General features: G+C 40.8%; 1 protein-coding gene across 14 annotated transcripts in view; it reads right to left on the reverse strand.

Annotated features, from left to right (window-relative positions):
• kiaa1217.S (KIAA1217 S homeolog) overlaps positions 1 to 21,519 on the reverse strand; it is a 261,072-nt gene that overhangs the window by 112,179 nt on the left and 127,374 nt on the right. For 7 of the 14 annotated variants that reach the window (XM_041567402.1, XM_041567400.1, XM_041567404.1 and 4 more), the window contains 2 exons: positions 19,172 to 19,252; positions 14,858 to 15,053 (listed from right to left, as the gene is read on the reverse strand). In XM_041567402.1, coding sequence (XP_041423336.1) covers positions 14,858 to 15,053; positions 19,172 to 19,252 — 277 coding nt within the window. The remainder of the gene's footprint in view (positions 1 to 14,857; positions 15,054 to 19,171; positions 19,253 to 21,519) is intronic. The other 7 variants (XM_018269086.2, XM_041567401.1, XM_041567415.1 and 4 more) reach the window with 2 other exon arrangements.

Consider the following 21,519-nt stretch of genomic DNA (forward strand, 5'->3'; position numbering starts at 1 on the left):
GCCAATTGTTATACATCATAAATCTCTTAGCAAGCCCAGTTCAGTAGCCCCCTCAGCCTTATCTGAAAGTTCAGTTGCTAATTTCTTTTACTAATCATCCTATAGTAGCACTAGAAATGGCATAATAGTAAACACCAGAGCCAGTAACCAAGCTGGGAAACAGCAGACCAGGAGCCCCAAGAACTGAGCATGGCATTGGTCAAGGGATGGGCCCATGACAGGGTTAGGAACATGGTCTAGAAGTATTCCCTCTAAAGGTGGGGAATGTAGTATCGGTATGTAGTATGAGCAGGGCAGCCATCAGGGGGGAACAGGGGGGCCCGGCCACACCGCACTTACTTGATTAGCCGGGCCCACCTGCTTTCTGAGAACTGCTGACTTCAGGAAGGCAGGGCGGGAGCACAAGGGGAGGTATCTTCTGTCCAATACTTCCCGTAATTGGTCACTTTTCTAAGTCTCTGAGCTGCTCAGGGATTTGATAACTGAGGTCTGAACTTCTCCTCCAGCTCATCCAATCACCATGCAGCTTTACCAGGACTTGAAATTCTGTGACCAATAAGGGGAGAAAATGCTGTCACTGGAAGAAGATGCAGCCACCTGTGCTCCCCTCCTCCCTTCTGTAGTTGGCAGCTCACTGACAGCAGGTGGGCCACACTAATGAAGTAAGTGTAACATGGCAGGGCCCCCCTAAAGGTAACCCTTTGTGGTCCCTGTTGTGTGGTGGGGCCCTGGGCACCAATTTTTTTAAAACTTCTCGAGGGGGCAAGTTTTTTTACATGGATGTTTAAGGGGGGCCCTGGCCACCAATTTTCTTATAACATGGGGCCAGGCCCCGGCCACCAATTTTTTCCCCCATGTGGGGTCCTAGCCACCAAGATTTTTTTAATGGGGGGGCCCTGACCACAAATGTTTTTTTCAATGAGGGGGCCCTGACCACCAATATTTTTTTATTAACATGTGGGAACCCTAGCCATTAATGTTTTTTTTTGTTACTGTGTGGTGGGGGGCGGACCTGTAGGTGAGGCTTTTGGTGGACGCAGCACAGGGGGCCCAGGAAATTTTGTCGTATGGAGCCCTGCAATTTCTGATGGCGGACCTGAGTATGAGTATGTAGTATGGGTATGTAATATGTAGACTGGCTGTGGGGAATATTGAAATTGCCAATGCCAAACCTATGCTGCCTATGCCTTTTTTTTTCACCAAAAATTTAGCATTTTTTCCAAATTCCAGTATTATTCGGTCAGTTCGGCGAGTGGTGTCTGCCACAATTCTGCAACTAAAGGTGGCCATAGAAGTGCAGATTTACCTGCAATATCAGACGAACAAACAGACGTCCCCATCTCCCAATCTGCCACTAACCTTCAAGGAGAAGGAAAGCCACGGAGGAATTTTATTGCCAATAGATTAGCTGCAATAGTGCAAGCTAGAATGCTATATTTATTCTGTAGAATATTTTACCATACCTGAGTAAACAGCTCTAGAAACTCTCTGTTTGTTTAGTATAGGAGCTGCAGTATTAATGTGGTGTGACATCACTTCCTGCCTGAGTCTCTCCCTGCTCTGGGCTCAGATTACAGTAGAGAAGGGAGGGGTGGGGGGAGAGGAGCAAACTGAGCATGCTCTTGCCCAGGGCAATGAGGTTTAAGCTGAAGGCAGGAAGTCTGATACAGAAGCCCATGTGTACACAATAGAAGGAAAGAAATGCAGTTTTCTTTTGACAGGGGACTCAGAGCAACATTACTTTGGGGGTTTACTGGTATATTCAGATGGACCTTTCTGATAAGGCTTACTTAGTTTTAACCTTTCCTTCTCCTTTCAGTTTAAATAAAGTAGAAAAAGAACAGATCAGACGATGTTCTGCCCCTGACAGCAATCGTACGAAAGCTTATGTCCGACAAAAGCTGGTGACAGTCTCCCACTGAAAATTATCAGATCGGCAATCCATGGCGAGATATTATCGGCAGCCGACAGAAATTTTCTAACATCTGTCCGATCGACTGAACGACCGATAGTCATGGCACGAAAAATGTCGGGACACTCCACACACGGTCCAAAAATCGTACGAATTGGGGATTCGTATGATTATATCTGTATGTCTATGGCCAGCTTTAGTGTGCTTTTCCCTTGAATCAGGTACAAGTTGCAGTTAACATTTTCAGGACAGGGTTGCACTCAAGTCTGCTGCACATAACCCTGACAAAACCCGCTGTAGGAACCCTGGAATTACCACCACTGTCCGTTTGGCAGTTGCTCCAGGGGAACACAGGGTCAATATTTACAATTACACAGGATTCAGCTGAAGAGGCAGGATGGATGCAGTGAAGATAGGTTCAAGTATATGGAAGTGCAAGGACAGTGTTTGGACACAGGTAACTTTAATGAATATTGTCAATAAGTGTGACACTTGTGTCTATTTTAGAGTGACCACACATGCAGCCGAGTCTGTAAAAGACATTCATTTCGGTGCCGAGCTTTTTATTTTTTTGAATAAACTGCTCGGGGGGAAAAATGATCAGCAGGAATTAAGAAACCACACAAGAGTTTAGGAATTCTCCCTTGATTTTAATAGCTGAATGCTTGAGCCTTCTTAAACCCCATATAGGGTATGGTGTATATTGTGCATTATTATATCAAAGTGGGTAAAAAATTATGGCAAATTTCTTTATACATATGCAAAAAAGAAGATTAGAAGTCAGCACTCACCCATAGGGTATATTGGATGCAGGTGCAGGTCTGAGGTGGCCACCTCCACCTGTTCTGTGAACAATTTCGATAAACAGACAGCACCACACTTGAGGTAAATTCTTAAAAGGCCTTTATTCCAAAAGGGCTTATTTCAGGATGAACAAATAGCAGCGACGTTTCAGGCTTACTCTGTTTATCGAATTTATACATATGCAATACATAATAAATGAAAAATGACCAAGGTTTGGGGGAATGCATTAAAACGTACTTCACTGTAGAACCAATCACTGCTCCAACAGCAACCCCACAAAGTACCTCTGGCTTGCCCTATGCATGATAGAAGTTTTTATGAGACTAACTTACTGTGTGGCTACCATCCCCTTCCTTCTACTTAGTGAGCCTTTAGGAGATGATCATTGGGCTGCCATCTGAAACTAATACTTAGCCCTCAAAACCATCCCAAACAAGAAGCATAGAAGTCATCACACCATTATAAGTCCCTTATTATCTGTACTAATACTAATACTGATTGGGATGGTAGCACTTGGTGTACCTATATGAGAAACAGATAAGAAAAAAATCTCATTGGCTGCTAGCTAGGTGATCTGCATAGGTCAGTGATAATACCTATTTTGGGTTCTTGCAAGCTAAGGGCATCAGCTGCCACCAGAACAGAGCAGACATACTCTTCATAAGCAAATCATGTATTCATGGTACTATTGCAATTTAGTAAGCACATTCCATAAATATAAACCTTATTGAATTAAAGGGCATGTAAAGCCAAAAAAATAAAATTCCTTTTTTACTTTAATGAAAAAGAAATCTATCTCCAATATACTTTAATTAAAAAATGTGTACCGTTTTTATAAGAAACCTGACTGTATGCAATGAAATTCTCCCTTCATTTACTGCTGTGGATAGGAATTGTCAGACGGTCCCTAACTGCTGAGCAGGGAAACAATCTTGCTTATGAACAGCAGGGGGAGCCCCCGCCTTACTTCCCAGCCATGCAGAACTCAAGCAGCTTTGTTTATGATGATCCCTAAGCAGCCCAGACCACACTGAGCATGTGCACAGTCAAAGATGTATAACAAAGTTACAAGATGACAGCCCCCTGTAGCCAACTTTGAAAGCATAAATCATTTGTTTGATTAGGCTTGTGGTGCAGTGAGTTCATGTTTATATTTAGTATACAAAATACAGCATTTCTAGCCTTATTCTATTTTAGACTTTACTTTCCCTTTAAGAACATTTTGAACAGCAGTATGTGCAGCATTTTCTTTATGTTCCAGCTGTGACTGGGTGATTATTAAGACAGTAGCCTAAACAGAATGCAAAGATAGAGATATCTCTAAACATCACGCAGGTCTTATTGAATTGGGGTTAATATTTTAGTATTTCTCTTATAAGAAATACAAGAACATTCAAGCACAAATGGACAGTTTTGCTGTTTATAAACAGGCCCTAAGGCATTTAATGTTCTTGACTGAATTCCAAGGAAAATTGCAGAACAAAACTAGTAGTAGAACATTACAGAAAGGCTTTTGAAAGATGGGAATGTAAATAAAAGGCACACTTTCAAAGGCATATGGACTTTAATACACACGTATACTGAACGGGAAAATGCAACATGACTGATCAAAGTAGTGCAACTGTTGAGAGTAAATATCATCCCAACACATGAAGCAGATCAGAGGAGCGGACAAAAAGGGGCCGTGATTTGCGAAAGGTTCCCCTCCGCTCGTTTATTGGAAAGCTCCTTTATAGACAAATTCACTGGGGCAAAGCCAATATATTTATTTCCCAAGTCTGCTATCCAGATAAAAATGATTGAAACCAAGAGTGGAAAAAAAAAATAAAGCCAGTTTTGAAGTCTCGATTAACTCACTGGCTTCCATTGGGCCTCTGAGCTCATTAGCATAGCCATTTATGTCTGAGTAAAGATTTCTAACACTGAGAAGTTCAACATTTTTATGAGAGTCTGGCATTGCCCAATTAACATACACTGTGTTTTGTGCTATCAGGTGCCCATAGGGCTTTCCATCCTAGCTATCGGCACATCCGAAAGCTGTAAAAATCTCCTTTTTAAAAAAAATAAAACCCATTAAGTGTTGAGAAAAGGGATCAGAGGAAGCAGTTACTTTGTAGCTGTAATAGAATAATGGTGTGCCCCAAATACCTGCTCTTTGGGCAGTATCTATCTATCTATCTATCTATCTATCTATCTATCTATCCAGGCCCAGATTTATGTATTATTTATTATTTATGATCAGGAATCATGGGTATAATCATCATCATTTATGTGGCATGTACAGCATAAAATGGGTGCATGTAGGTAAAGCCAGGCCATAACTATAGCGGAAGCCCAGTTAGTCCTTTAGCCATTTCAATAAATCTTGGTACACTAGTTTAATGTACCAATATTTTGGGGCCCTGAATTGAATTCTATTGGTGGGGCCAGATAACATTTAGTTACGCCATTGGGTGAAGCACAGTGATGCACTGATGGTGTGGTACTCACTACCGTTGAACTGTAAGGAACATAAATGTGCCCAGGAAAGGACTAGATCTATTACAAAGCAGCAAGGTACACAGCATTCTTTACTTCCATTATGCCCAAAAGTTTTTTTTAATGAAAAACAAATGGAATGATGTAGACAGAACCACACAATGAGTGAAGCTACTTGGTGACTATACAGCTGGCTCAGCAAGCAACAGTTTGGTTGACAAATTCAGCAATGGCCATGGGCAAAACTGCCATTAGTATAGGATGCACTAATAAAAAGGACAATGTACTAAGAAATATAAGCGTATATATTATTATAAGCATGTAATATAGGCTAGTGCCATGTTTATGATACTGGCACCTCTGTAGGAGAGCTCATGCTCTGTAATTAAATATGACTGTTTAAAGTATTCAACAACTATTAAATGGGCTTCTGTCAAGCAGTAAACTGTCCCTTTATCACTTAGATGTGCCAACCACTTTACCCCTACAGGAACTTTGATTTTTGTATAAAAGAATGGCGTTTCCCATGCTCCCCTATCACAGTTTGGACAGGTGTGAATTTTTCCAGATTTCAGCTCACACTACGCAACCACTACCACCAATTAATATTACATCTTTGCTTATGATTAAGGGCAGCTGTGCCCGAAACGCGTCAAGCTAGCCATGCAGCTTGTTTTTTAACATGGATCAAATAAAGATATTTGGTTTTTAAACAAGCAGCCTGGTGTGCGGAACTCCATTTCCATTTTCTTCTCTATACTGTGCACAGTGTGGGATGCTAAGAGACTCCTGCAGCCGGCTGGAACCTTGGGGCTGCCGAACTTCAACTCTCCACCTGCGGTGAGTCTGAGCATTTTTCCTAAACCTTTTAATATTACATCTTTGCCAATTGGTACTTGAAGCCTGTTTTCTCAGCGTCTTAAAGAAATTCCATTTGAAAGCTAGCTTTATAATACCAATCATGTAATTAGTTATTTTTATTGTACAATAGGACCAAGAAACTTATATGAATCCCACCTTTCTAAAGGACAGTTTTACTCTACAGAAGTATCTGTTCTATTGTCTCAAGTAAAGGGAGTATAACAAAAAGAAATCCCAATTTAAAATTTAATTATCCAAACTTTTTTTCTGTTCTAGGAATAATAACTATATCATTTCTTCCCTCTAAGAACACTGCAGTGCCGTTTGTTGTATTAAAGAAAAAGTAAGTAGCTGAATTCCAGGCATTTTGTTAGAGATTAAAATCATACTTGTTGAATAAATTACCTTTCTGAAGGCAGATATATGCCGGGAGTGATACAAACAATGCGCCTTCGTGAGAAATATGTCAGTTATAGTTTATCTTATCTTAAAAAGGCTGTAAAATACGAAGGCACTAGGATCCCCTTTGATAAGAGGTCTTCAAACAGGACACAAAGCTCTATTTTTTTTACAGTGAGAGCCATGATTTATGGAAGTTGTGAAACTTATGAGAACTTGTCTTGATTGATACAGTAGAGAGCTACAAGGTGATGTTGAGTACCCATTTAAGCAAACGAGAATAAACTCCACAACATACTATAATACCAATCACAACCCAAGAAGATCAGCAGGTGACATTTTCAGGACAACAATATTCATGAACAGGGATATTTGCCCCTCCATCCCATGATTTTCACATGCCAAAAGTCTACTTTAACACCTGCTGGCAGAGATCACACAAAGCAATGTTAAAGGGATACTGTCATGGGAAAAAATTTTTTTTCCAAAATGAATCAGTTAATAGTGCTACTCCAGCAGAATTCTGTACTGAAATCTATTTCTCTAAAGAGCAAACAGATTTTTTTATATTCAATTTTGAAATCTGACATGGGGCTAGACATTTTGTCAATTTCCCAGCTGCCCCTGGTCATGTGCCTGCACTTTAGGAGAGAAATGCTTTCTGGCAGGCTGCTGTTTTTCCTTCTCAATGTAACTGAATGTGTCTCAGTGAGACATGGGTTTTTACTATTAAGTGCTGTTCTTAGATCTACCAGGCAGCTGTTATCTTGTGTTAGGGAGCTATTATCTGGTTACCTTCCATTTGTTCTTTTGTTTGGCTGCTGGGGGGGAGGGAGGGGGGTGATATCACTCCAACTTGCAGTACAGCAGTAAAGAGTGATTGAAGTTTATCAGAGCACAAGTCACATGACATGGGGCAGCTGGGAAATTGACACTATGTCTAGCCCCATGTCAAATTGCAAAATTGAATATAAAAAAATCTGTTAGCTCTTTTGAGAAATGGATTTCAGTGCAGAATTCTGCTGGAGCAGCACTATTAACTGATTCATTTTGAAAAAATTTTTTTTTCCCATGACAGTATCCCTTTAAGCTCCAAACCATAAAGTGGTTCAGTGATACCAGGATTGAACAGTAGTAGCATTTGATGTTTAGCACAAAGGCCCTATAAATATACATGACTCTGTGGAATGTTTTAGTCAACAAGTAAGCACAACAGAGAGAAATTCCTCAACCTGTTCTCGACAGGCAATTCTACAGCCTGTCACTTTCACTAAGATTAATGACAGTGGCAGAACCTGGTTGTCCACCTTTTCTTGCAGCCATATTTCTCACGGAGAAGGTAAAACAAATAGTGTAGCGTTTACAAAGCTCTCTTTACTAGCTGTTAGTTTAACAACATGGAAGAAGTATTTGTCAAGGCTTCCTGACACCAGAACTAGTCCTCCTTGGTCCCATACCTCTTTGGATAATGTTGTTAATTCATGTCACTATGGAAGTGTGCTAGCAGCAAGTCATAGGGGCAGATTCGCACCCATCGCTACACTTCGCAAGCCGAAAATTCGCTCAGAGAACGATAATTCACTAAAATGTGGAGTTTCGTCATGGGTGCCGAACGCTGGCTATCGTTACTTTGCCAATGCGAGCGATTCAAAGCGAAGATGCGCTAGCGTTCATTTCTGCCTAGCGCAAATTCGATAGAGGTCTTGCTCTCAGGTTAATTTGCATACGAGGAGAAATTAAACGTCTTTATGTTATATGTTTCAGCAAATACTGTTAATTACACATGTCCAGGGAACCTTAATAAAGACATTAGAGTTATTATAATGTCCTACACATGAGCCGGCTGTATAATTAATGTTCCATATGCTAGAAAATGTATGGGGGAAACCGGTTACCCCCCAAAAAAATTTTTAAGGACTTTTGCAGGCTATCACTCTGAAAAAAGGAAAAAACTTTTTGAACTTTGATGCTTTTTCCATTAAAGAATATGATGTAAGTAACAGAAGACTGAGGAAGATCTACAGTGGTGGAACTACCGGGGGACCAGGGCCCGCACCCCCTCAGGGCCCCCCCGGCAGCCCGTGCGCCACTGAAAATGCGGCCGTACAGAGGGGACGGGGCCCGGCTGCGCATCATGCACCAGGGCCCGCCCCCTCTAGTGACGCTACTGAAGATCTATGCACTCCAGTGCACTTTCGTCTGAGCTGGCGAAGGCAACTCTGGCGAAAGAGGTAACGTTCAGTAAAATCCACATTTTAGTGAATTTGCGGAGTAACGTCCATTCACCAGAGTGAATTGTCGCTTGGCAAGAGAGTGTGAATGAGTGGTAGCGTCTATCTCTTTCACTATTGGCACCTGTGCCCGTTAGTAAATCGGCAATGTCCCTGTCGCCAGCGTTTGCCACTTCACCCTTTAGTAAATCTGCCCCATAGACGAAACAGAACACACATCAGTCCCAAGCAGGCCCGGTGGGTATCGAATAATGCACTCTTTCGATATATTCATAAAAACAGATCAACTTTCCCATAAAAGATTATATATTCATTTTCCTTTTGGCTCAGCTACTGGCTGCCTCACTGACTCAAGTTCTAATTACTTTGTGGTCACCTAAAGGAGGTCTCTGTTACATCTTTTAGATATTGCTTTAAAAACATAAAGAAATTGTAGCACTGCAGGGCCTCAATGAGTTTTGAAAAGAATATACTATCCTTTTACTATTGTATGGGACTTAAAGGGATACTGTCATAGAAAAACATGTTTTTTCCAAAACACATCAGTTAATAGTGCTACTCCAGCAGAATTCTGCACTGAAATCCATTTCTCAAAAGAGCAAACTGATTTTTTTATATTCAATTTTGAAATCTGACATAGGGCTAGACATTTTGTCATTTTCCCAGCTGCCCCAGTCATGTGACTTGTGCTTGCACTTTAGGATGGAATTCCTTTCTGGCAGGCTGTTATTTCTCCTACTTAATGTAACTGAATCAGCCTCAGTGGGACATGGCTTTAACTATTAAGTGCTGTTCTTAGATCTTCCAGGGAGCTGTTATCTTGTGTTAGGGAGCTGTTATCTGGTTACCTTCCCATTGTTCTGTTGTTAGGCTGCTGGTGGGGGGTGATATCACTCCAACTTGCAGTACAGCAGTAACGAGTGATTGAAGTTTATCAAAGCACAAGTCACATGACTGGAGGCAGCTGGGAAATTGACAATATGTCTAGCATACCTCCCAATATTTTGGAAGTAAAAAGAGGGACAAATATTTTTTTCGCACGTAGCACAGCGACATTTTTTGAATACGCCCTTTTCTGTGGCCACACCCCTTAATTACCATTTTCATTTTACAAAATTTGGCAGGTTATGAAAGTTTGAAAATATTTCTCCTTATTTAAACAGTTTTTTGGTGTCTCAAAATTGTTACACAGTATCTTATCTGCACCTGTTAGCTGTTCTGTGCTCTCTGCTAAAAGCCAATTAAGTTAGAAACTTTGTTTCTTTTTCTGGCTGTTCAGTGCAGAGAAAATAGGGACTTTCCAGTACAAATGAGGGACAGCAGGTTGAGCTCTCAAAAGAGGGACTGTCCCTCCGAAAAAGGGACAGTTGGGAGGTATGGTCTAGTCCCATGTCAGATTTCAAAATTAAATATAACAAAATCTGTTTGCTCTTTTGAAAAATGAATTTCAGTGCAGAATTCTGCTGGAGCAGCACTATTAACTGATTCGATTTGAAAAAAACATGTTTTCCCATGACAGTATCCCTTTAAGGTTTTTAATCTGCTCTGTCAAGGTGAAACCGACAAAATAATATGCAGGTAGAGCAGCAATTTCCTCATAGCATGGAATAATTTGTTTTGCTACGTGCCTGTGAAGGGTAGGTACCCTGTGGTATTTCATCAGACACTGAATTCCTAGTCTCTTCCGCTTCCTCATGACAGAGTCAATCAACAGTAGCCATAGAGTCTGCGCTTGCACTGTCAGGGTTAATGTGAAAAATTCAGGTTTGGGTATTATTGTTATTGTAAGAGAGCCAATATATTCCATTGCCATGTTTCACCTTCAGTCCCACTGCCACCTCTTCAGACCCACTGGGTGGGGCAGCCCTGCAATTTAGGAATCAATATACTAGGCCCTATTCTTCATCTTTGTATAACACCAAGTAGCAATGATTCGTGTGAAAGAGCAGCAAAATACAGGTATGGGAACTGTTATCCAGAATGCTTGGTACCTGGGGTATTCCGGATAACGGATTTTTCCATAATTTCGATCTTCCTACCTTTAGTCTACTAAAAAATGAATATAACTTAAAATATAAAATCAATAGGCTGGTTTTGCTTCCAATAAGGATTAATTTCTATTAGTTGGGATCAAGTACAAGCTTCTGTTTTATTATTACGGAGCGTAGAAGGATCACCGGCACACAGGAGTTTGGTTAAGCAGGGCAAGCCCTTGTGATTTTATTAAATGCAGTGCAACGTTTCGGGGCACGCCCCTTTGTTAAGCAGAAAAATTACGGAGAAAAAGGGATCATTTTCAAAAATTTGGATTATTTCATTGTACTGGGAGAATGCCTGTCTGTAATTTGGAGCTTTTTGGATAATGGGTTTCCGGATAACAGATCCCATACCTGTACAATTATATGCTATATTATAAAAAATAGGATAGTTAACCTCAAAATTAACCTTTTTTTTATGCTATATACAGGAATGCTTGGGACCTGGGTTTTTTCAGATAACAGATCTTTCTGTAATTTGGATATTCATACTCATACCTTAAAAATACTAAAAAATCAAAAATATATTAAATAAACCCTTTAAGTTTGTTTTGCTTCCAATCAGGATTAATTATATCTTAGTTTGGATCAAGTACAAGGGACTGTTTTATTATTACAGAGAAAAAGGAAATCATTTTTAAAAATTTGGATTATTTGCATAAAATTGAGTCTATGGGAGACGGCTTTTCCATAATTTAGAGCTTTCTGGATAACGGTTTTCCGGGATAATGGATCCCATACCGGTATCTGCAACAATAGAAATAAGCTGATTATGGTATAAATGCCAGCTAAATATAAAAACAGTGACTATCAGATGTACTGTCTTTATATTTCAGTGTGTGTTATATTTGTTTATACACAAACCAGTTAAAATGTCCACTATTTTGAATACTTAGAAGGCCTAACTGCCTATGAAGGTCTGGTCGTGTTATCAAAATTCAAATTTGTTTATTGTTTTCCACTTTGACTGAGCTCCATTTGCTTTGCTTATTTAGAAAAATCTAAAGATTTAAAAGATTTAAAAAAATCTGAATATATAAATGTTGATTGATTAAGTCTGTACTTTTGAAAAACTTGCATTGAAAAAAAAAAAAAGCTTTAAATTTGCCATAGACAGCTTGCATTGATTCTACGTAAACTTGGCAGCTTTTAGATGCTGACGTTTTACATTTGAGTTTCAAAAGTTTTTTGCGTTTAATAAATATCGTATATATATATAAAAGTTTTTTAAAGCATAAATTTAATTAAGGAGTTTTATGGGAAAAACATTTGAATTGAGGCATAAATTCTAATTCGAACGTTGCTAAACCAACCCCATAGAGTGACATACTGATATCAGTCTCTCACTGTGAATTACTCTTCTTGGTTTATCATACAATGATTTGAATAAAAAAGCCAGTAAATTTTAATTAAATTCCTTGTGTTGGCATCAAAACTGCCTAATGCTGCCAACTGCACAAAGAATAAATACAAAACCAAAAGAAGGAAAAGAATATACACAGAACTGGTGGCATACAAACAAATGGATATTTTGAGCTTCTTGGACTCCATGGCTCACTCTAACTATGTCTTGACTATGAGTTTTTTGTAATTATATGACAGTGAGAAATGACATTTAAGTCTATGCAGATAAACACACACTTCAAGTGGCTTACGGACAAATAGCTCAATTCTCAAAGCAAAGGCTGGAGTTTATCCATGCACCAATAACTCCAATCCTATTAGATCAAAGAAGAAGTGAAGGGCTGGTGGCCCCTAGATCTGCATTTCTGTATGAAGAGTCCAAGCCATTATGCAGGAGAGAGATATCTTCTAGGTGGTCAAGATGGCAAAATGTTCCAACCAGGGGGCATCCCCCTTTTGCATGAAAACTGTAACCATGAGGAGGCCAGTCCCTAATTATTTTCCGTTCTTTTGTTACCCCTAGATCTGTGAAGGTTTTAGTTACCGGTTTAGTTTCCTTTAGGGCAGAGACACACACTCAGATTCGGGGAGATATCTCCTCTTCTTTGGGGGCGACTAATCTCCCAGAACTGCCTTCCCGTCGGCGATTTACATTCTAGCTGGTGGGAGGCAATTTGGGGAGATTAGTAGCCCCGAAGAAGAGTTGATTTATGGCCGAGCGACTAAATCTTCCTGAATCTGAGCTTGTGTCTCTGCCCTAAAGCGCCATTTTTTCTCAGACTGACTGGCTACAACCTCAGTTATGACCTCCCATAGGCCTCCTACAGGTCTGGACTGGGAGTCAAAATAGGCCCTGGCATTTCAAGTACACAGCGGCCCAACCAATCCTCCACCAGCCTACTCCACAGTGACTGTCTATGGCATCTTACAGCAGCTCCTCTGGCATTTGCCAGAACTCACAGGTTGCTAGTCTGGGCCTGGCCTCTTACTACTATTAGGTTATAATCTCCAAACAAGAAGCCAGAAAGGTGTGAGGCCTAGATTTTCAGGGTAATGATACAACATTATCAGGGCTAAGACAAGCTGAACAGCGACATAAAGAGAAATCTTCACAACAAGGACTATTCACTCGTTTTTCTTATAACCTATAAACACAGACATAACTATACTAACATACACACAGTTCTGCAGAAAAAATATTAGGCTATATTAGAACTTCAATATGCCAGCCCCCAACTTTTTTCAGGTCAATACATACTAGATAACTGTGTGGTTAGACCATAAGCACAACACAAAAGCAGGCAGTTACATGGAATAGCAGATGCATCATATTCACCATCTGAGTTGTGTGTTTGGGAAGGCTAATAACCTGCTGCATTCTCTGGGAGATTTTAATTACATATTCGGAGAGATGGCAGGTGATAAGTCTCCCTGAGCGTTCATTACATTTTTCCTATGATCCTCATTTAACAAGGACACGTTTCAATTTCCTACTGCAAATCTTTTAAAGGAGTGTAAAATATTCAGCAGATGGCACGGCGCTTGCAGCAGACTGCAGACAGTGTGTGTGTTTTTGTGGTAAGTGGGTTCTGTTAAGGTTTATTTTACTTAGGAATGCCTTGGATGATGGCTGTATCAATGGAAGCCCACACACCTTGCCCTGCGCAGGGGCCAAGCCACTAAGATCCTGTCAGGCAGTTACTTAAGACAGTTCACCGTCTCTCTCTTCTCATTTTAGATTATACCACTCTACTACTAAAGCCTTAAGTCAGTAACACCCTGAGGCAGGTCCGGACTGAGAATTGAAATAGGCCCTGGTATTTCAGGTACACAGAGACCCAAACAGCCCCTACCAGCCCACTAAATACTGACTTTCTATGGCACCTTATAGAAGCCCCTCTGGCATTTGCCAGAACCCACAGATTGCCAGTCTGGGCCTTCCCTGAGGAGCATGAGGAGTATTTTTACATACATGAGGACACCTTGAGTCTCACACCCTTTTAGACTGTAAGCCCTAAGCAATGCCATCTTTAATGACGACACTTTCAGGCAGACCTAAAGCATCAGTGATCCACGAAGCTGTGTTCTTGTACATGCACACACAAATTATAACACACGCACACACAACAGAGAACATCTAGGGGTGATTTACCATGTGGCAACATGGTGAAAGGGAGAAATGGGTTCATAAGGGAGAATTATCCATCCCCTTACTTGCACGTCATTTACGCGCACATGTTAGGGAGCACTGGTGGGTGTAGGTCTGGAGCTCTCTGCTTACCACCTAACCTATATCCGGAGGTAAGCATAGGGCTGCCTTCTGGTCCGGACTGAGAATTAAAATAGGCCCTGGCATTTCAGGTATACAGAGGCCCAATCAGCCCACACAGAGGCCCAAACAGCCCCCAGCAGCCCACTAAATACTGACTTTCTATGGCACCTTATAGCAGCCCCTCTGGCATTTGCCAGAACCCACAGATTGCCAGTCCAGGCCTGGCTGCCTTGCACCCAGCAACGCACCTCATGCCAGATTTTATTGCATTCTAATGAAAGGAAAGCATATCTAAACATTTTGTGGCTATTCCGCAGTGCTACTGAATGCTGGAATCAATACGTGTGCCATTAGCCTTAAAGTTATTTTAAAATATACATCGAGACTTGGCATTAATACAAGTGCTTACAACAGATTTTCATAAAAACTGACGCTCTATATGGGAAATAAGGGAAATTACCAAGTGATCTCTCTTTTGTTTGATTGTTGGACCGGACGACCGGAAGGCTGGCTCTTGTACGGCTGCCTCGGACAAAGGGCACTGCCGAATCAGCTTCAAACATCATGTCTCCGGAATCAGCAGACGCCTCTGACAGATGTTCTCCTGGATCTCCCAGACTGGGCTGTGGGCTTGAAGAGAGCTTTGGGCTTTTTGTCTGTAAATAAAAATAAAAAAAGCAAAGACATAAAATACTCATAATGTTTACATTTACAGCTGCTGAACACAAAGCCTTAGTCATGCAGGCAGGGGCCCTGACACTGCTGGAAGACCAGAGTCTCAATAACAGCCTTTGTCTGCTGTTGGGATGCTGGCCAACAATGATCTTAGACCAGAGGTTGAACATCCCTTGATAATTATACAGAAAATATCTAACGACTGCTACACAATAAAAAATGACCTTTGTTTTTTATCTATGCTTTATCCCTCACCCCTTGGGTTCAGGCTAAAGTCCTCTCTGGTCCTGGTTAATATACAGTAGGGATAATATATCAATATAGGCGCTAAATTGCAATAGTGCAAATACTAAGTAATCACTAAGAAGTTATGATCACTCTGCTGCAAGATAAAATATGAATAAGAAAATGGGTTTACAATGTATATATTATTAACTACCACTCTCCACCCTTTCTACTGTTTGTAGAGTGAGAGGAGGAGCCACAAAATGATTTCTCTCATCATTAAAATTCTTATGTGCAGTTGGTCAATTTGAAAAACCTCAAGCTGTGCAAGGAAGGATAGTCAACTCAAGGGTCTACTGATGAGTTTCTGGCAGTTCCTTCTCTTCAGACCATTGGCTGTATCCCCCCTTTCAACCAACACAGGCTTGAGAAGAAGGTCAGGCCGCGCACACGTGCAGGTTAATGAAAGGAACTTGAGTGAAAAGATAGAAATACTCAGTAAAGCATTCAGCAATGACAATGCAGTAGTGCTGTGTCTGGGCTCTAAATATCACGTCTAAAGGTGGCCATACACGGGCCGATAAAAGCTGCCGACAGACCAAGTCGGCAGCTTATTGGCCCGTGTATGGGGGCCCCCGACGGGCTTCCCCGATCGAGATCTGGCCGAAAGTCGGCCAGATCTCGATCGGATGGGGTTAAAAATCCCGTCGGATCGCGGCCGCATCTGTTCGTTGATGCGGTCCCGCGATCCGACCGCCCGTTTGGGCGAACGCTAGGATCCGATCGTTGGGCCCTAGGGCCCACGATCGGATCAGCCCGATATTGCCCACCTCAAGGTGGGCATATCGGAGGGAGATCCGCTCGTTTGGCGACATCGCCAAACGAGCGGATCTATCCGTGTATGGCCACCTTTACTCCTTGCATTTCAAGAGCATGAGATTTCCATTAGACAGATGCGTAGCCTTTTAACCACTGTCATCTATTGTCCCACTTCCCCATTGTAATTTTATGATAAGAATAACAAATGCTGAGAAGGAACCATCTGCATGTCACATCACCTGACTTGTTGATATTAAAATATGAGGCGTAATCTGGCATCCTGCCATTGGGTCTCTTGAATTAATCTGCTTTACAATGAATAAGAGTTAATGGCGTTCATATTTGGATTTAAAAGATAAAGCCATCAGCTTCATTTTCCAATACACAAGCAGATTTCATTAGAACTTTTAGGGCCCCATTCAAATAAATGGCTGGCACCCTCAAGGGCTGCATAGCAGGCGACACCAGAGCACCGATATTGATTTATTAACCCAGGAAAACCCAATCTTCCCTTACTAAAAAATAAAAATAACTTATGTGTGATCCTAAAATTGTCTGGAGCTCCTACTGCAGCCCCAACCACCTCAGCCCCACAGTGGTGGCCATGTCCAATGCCTCTAATGCTAAATACCAGGGTGCTAGTGACTTCTTGGCTACTGAGATGAGATAGGGGGTGTTTATTGCATTTCTATCATGCATAACTTAATAACCAGCAATAATTTCCCCTCTAAAAGTGGTGGTGTTGGGGGGTACAGACCACAGCCCACCAGAATTTTCCCATTGTTTATAGTATGTTCCTGGGAAGCTCCAGGCAGCTGTGATCATAAGCTTTAGTTTTTAGCTTGGTTCCTGATGTCAGTTCAAAGAAAACCAAAGCGCGTTGATGTGGGGGATTATGTGAAACTCCAATAAATCCACTTATTATTATGCCCTAAAGTTATTCTAATACTTCTAACTGCTTGAATTAAGGAGAAGCACCTGGGATTTAGCACGAGATTGAGTGCCGGTGTTGATTTTGACTATATATTTACATATACAAAGTCTGAGTACATTAAGGGGGTTATTTACTAAACTCCGAATGCAAAAATCTGAATTTTTCAGAATTTATTAAATCCTGAGGATGGAAAAGTCCGAATCTGAAAATCCGACATCTCAGACCTGTCGAGGTTGCATATAATTCAATGGGAGAAGTCCCAATGATTTTTTGATGTGCACTGTGTTTCTTACAATAACCCGAAACAGCATAAGAAATCGGCTGAAAAATCAAAAATAAATTATGAAAATCGGAGGAAAAATCAGAAAAAAATCATGAAAATCAGATTTATTCTCATATAGCAAATTTTCGGGAAAATGTAATAATAAATAAGAGTAAAAAACCCAAGCAAATTTGATCAGAGTTTGTAGCAGAAAATATTGAGATAAATTCGGACTTAGATAAATAACCCCCTAAATATTACAAGATGCATTGAATGGCACAGATATTCCTAGTTAGATGAAACTGCTTCTATTAATGTTATGAATGAACACATGCATAGTCACCCAACCAGCTCTTTTGGACTTCCTGACAAACAGTGTATATCCAAGCATGCATACTGCGGCACAGCAATATATTTTTATAGAATCCTAAAACTTTATTTAACATGAATCAATTCTTCCCAGTTTCTGAACACAGGAAAACTTCAGCCAAATGTTCATTACTGATACCACTTTTGGAAACACAATGTGATGTTTAAATGATATATTAATGAAGCAACTAAGTACCACAAATGGTAGAATCAATGGCCTAAATAAATGTCAACAAATAAACATAACAAATAATAGTAAGAATATTTAAAGTGGTAACATGTGCATTGGTGTGGTTCATGGGCTAAGCAGTCAATATCCAGTCATGTTGGTTACTACCACTATGGTGCAAGACTGGGATTTTAAAATATAAACTATAGTTGGGATTGTGAGGAAGGCTGATATTGCTTGTGTTTCCTGATCCTTTGTGGAATTTATTGTTTATTGCAGGAAAAACCATGCAATCAAATATCAATCAGACGACTACATATATCAATGAATCAGGGAAGATAGTTTACACTTGGATTAAGTTCATTTTGTGGTGTTACATGCATTCAGGCCCACCACTAAAACATTCCAGACTAAGGGCAGAGACACAAACGGGAAAATTTGGGGAGATTTAGTCACCCATCGACTAATCGCCTCTTCTTCAGTCGACTAATCTCCCCGCTGGCTAGAATCAAAATCCTTCTCAGGCAACTTCGGGCGACTTTGGAAAACGAAGCGTTCCGAGTGCCGAAAAGCCTGATGGGAAGGCTTTTTGGGGAGATTAGTCGCCCGAAGAAGAGGTGATAAGTCGCCGGCTGACTAAATCTCCCTGAATCTTCCAGTGTGTCGCTGCCCTTTAAGATACAAGGAATACAAGCAAGTCCTTCACTCTATTGTAGCCCCAAAAATTCTAAAATGAGCAAATATGTACCCCCCCAAATCTCACCCTAACTAAGTTTCACAATGAACCCACAACCACTGATCTGCATTCCCAAAGTCATCAAATTATCTTGGGCACAATATAATTAAGAACAGTCCATCAAGACAAAGGGTGCACTGCAGTGTTATAAACTCATTGGTAAGTTTCAAGAATAATCCCTTCTGCAGTGTGTAGACAACTTCAAATCCAGGATGCCTCCAATGATGGGGCACTCTATGTAGGTATAAACATTATCTTCTTGTTAATAGATTATGATACGCTCTGCTGTAAACCTGCAGATAAAATATTCACGTAGTTGTGGAATTTACATAAGAAGGCTGACCATCGGATATTACCAGTGATGTTTCTCCATGCCCTTGGAGACTACTAGTTCTGCCAAGACCCAACAGAATTTAGAAACATCTCACAAGAGGACAATAGATGTGTAATACATATCAAGAACACATATCAAGAATCATTCTGCTCAAACACATTCCGGTGCGAAGGGGGGGACACAAACACAAGCGGTTAGAGGGGATGTCTCCGATCATTAGAAAATGCAGAATATGAAAAGAAAGTACTAACTCTCTGAGAGGATTCAATTTTCATCAAGTACCTTTGAATGTCAAGTTCTGAATGAAGTGAGGCCAACATGCACTGCACGGCCTGCAGATGGAGAGAAAAGACAAGGGAGATTAGGGAACAGCAGCGGATAGAGAGGGGAGAAAATGGAAAAAGAAACCCGTCCGGGGCTTATAATCCTTTTCAATAAGACAATGGACATTATTAAATGTATATAATGGTTTTACATGTTAACATCAGTTGTACAGATATGCAGCACTGGAGTCACGCTTATTGGCCCTTATAGGGACACAGCACAATTAGGATGCAACATGGAATATGGAGTCAGGACGAGACAAGGTGCCCGATACATTTTATGTACAGCCTGTACTGTTTCTTCCATTGCTGGATTGTCTGTACTTCCATCTAATTTTGAACATATAAAGCCATATTGGTGCAATTGAGCAGACTTGTGTACATGTGCCTGCCTTGTCACCGTTCTGTTTATCAAAAGGCAGCAGGGTTTGATGATACAGATAAAATGAGGTGAGAAGTAAGAAAGGCAAGGTGTAGGCAGTACCATTGTGTTAGGACTAGCGCCAAGAAGGGTTGCCACCTTTTCTGGAAAAAAATACCAGCCTTCTTATATATTTATCTTTTTCCCTAACATTGGGATCAACCATCATTTTTACTGGGCAGGTGGCAACCCTAGCACCAAGGTAGAAAGCATTGGTATGCAATGACATATATAAATAACACATCATACCCTGAGAGCGGACCTGTAGCATATTCTGCGTCTTCAGTGGCAATACAGCAAGTCTACTGCTAAGTTGATCTCATCCCCGGGGAAAGTATGAAACCTTTATTAAAGATAACTATGAAGGCAGGTAAATATTGCATCATATGACTAGAAACATCCTTCCCCAACAACCAAGCACAGTCTATCAGCAGAGAGTGGTGTAACCAGTATCACGGGGCAAGGCTTACTTCAAATAAATGAGCAGGTGTAAAAAATATCTCAGCTGAAAAGCACTTCTGGGTTCTGCTGAGGCCAAACATCAGTACAAATAGCATTACATAACGTTTGGAACACCCACTGGGCCTGCTGCACATTGGCATTTGTATTGGTTTTGATTCCAACGTTAAAATAGGGCACTATAGGGTTGAAAGCTTTATAAAAACAAGGGGAAGCCTTGCAACATAAATATCATTAGACATTGATTGAGCTTTTAATAGTTCCTCTTGATAACAATCCAATTTTAACATACATGCTACTCAGCTAGAACCCACCCTAACAGATTAATCAAATCTCTTGTTTCCCCATGACTGTCAATAACAACAGTGGACTGACTCCCTTAGATCATAGAGACAAATATTCCTGCACTCACATCTCCCTTTGAGAAAATGATCATTCTGCCTGTTATACAAAATCTAGACCATAGTGTGAGAGTCTGGTCAAGATGGCCCCTATCTTGGCCCCTAGGTTGAATCAATCTGTTAAGAGCATTATCTATACTTGCTGTATATACATTTATGTAATCTCTATCCAGGCTGCACCTTAGCTGCTTTCTCAAAATAAGGTATTTTCTTTTGCACATATACTATACTGCCTGCCCCCAAGATAAGCTTGTACAAACTACAACTATCTAACGATGTGGAGGGGTTGACAATACTAAGCTGACGACTGCATGGCGGTGGGCTCCCCTTGGCCTAGTAACTTATAAACACAGCTAGAGGCATGGGTAATTGCCAAGAAACTAAAAAAGAAAACCTTATTTAGAGGATATAAATACATTGAGGCACATTTACTAAAGGGCAAATAGTGGATAGTTAGAGAAAATTCGCTGACAATTCGCCACAACATCGTCTATTTACTAAAACGAGAACAATGCACTAGTGAAAAACCTCAGCGTTAGAGATCTTTTGCGCTGTTTTGCCCAGTCGAATTTTCACTCTGGCAAACGATCTTTAATCCGCAAATTTGTAAAAGTGTAAACTTTGCAATACCGTATATACTCGAGTATAAGCCGTCCCGAGTATAAGCCGAGGTACCTAATTTTACCTCCAAAAACTGGGAAACCTTATTGACTCGAGTATAAGCCTAAGTTCAGAAATGCAGCAGCAATCAAAAAATTGAGGGTTTCTGCTCCCATTGGAGGTGCCGACGTCTCGTTTTTGGACCATTCTTGGACGCCAGCGAATATTCTTGGAGACTATTCTTGGATGCCGGCAACTATTCTTGGTCGTCGGCAACTATTCTTGGACGCCGGCGACTATTCTTGGACGCCGGCGACTATTCTTAGACGCCGGCGACCGTTTTTGCACTTGACCCGAGTATAAGCCGAGGTCGATTTTTTCAGCATATTTTGGGG

Source organism: Xenopus laevis, chromosome 6S (genome assembly GCF_017654675.1).
Source record: "Xenopus laevis strain J_2021 chromosome 6S, Xenopus_laevis_v10.1, whole genome shotgun sequence".
Taxonomy (NCBI): Eukaryota; Metazoa; Chordata; class Amphibia; order Anura; family Pipidae; genus Xenopus; species Xenopus laevis.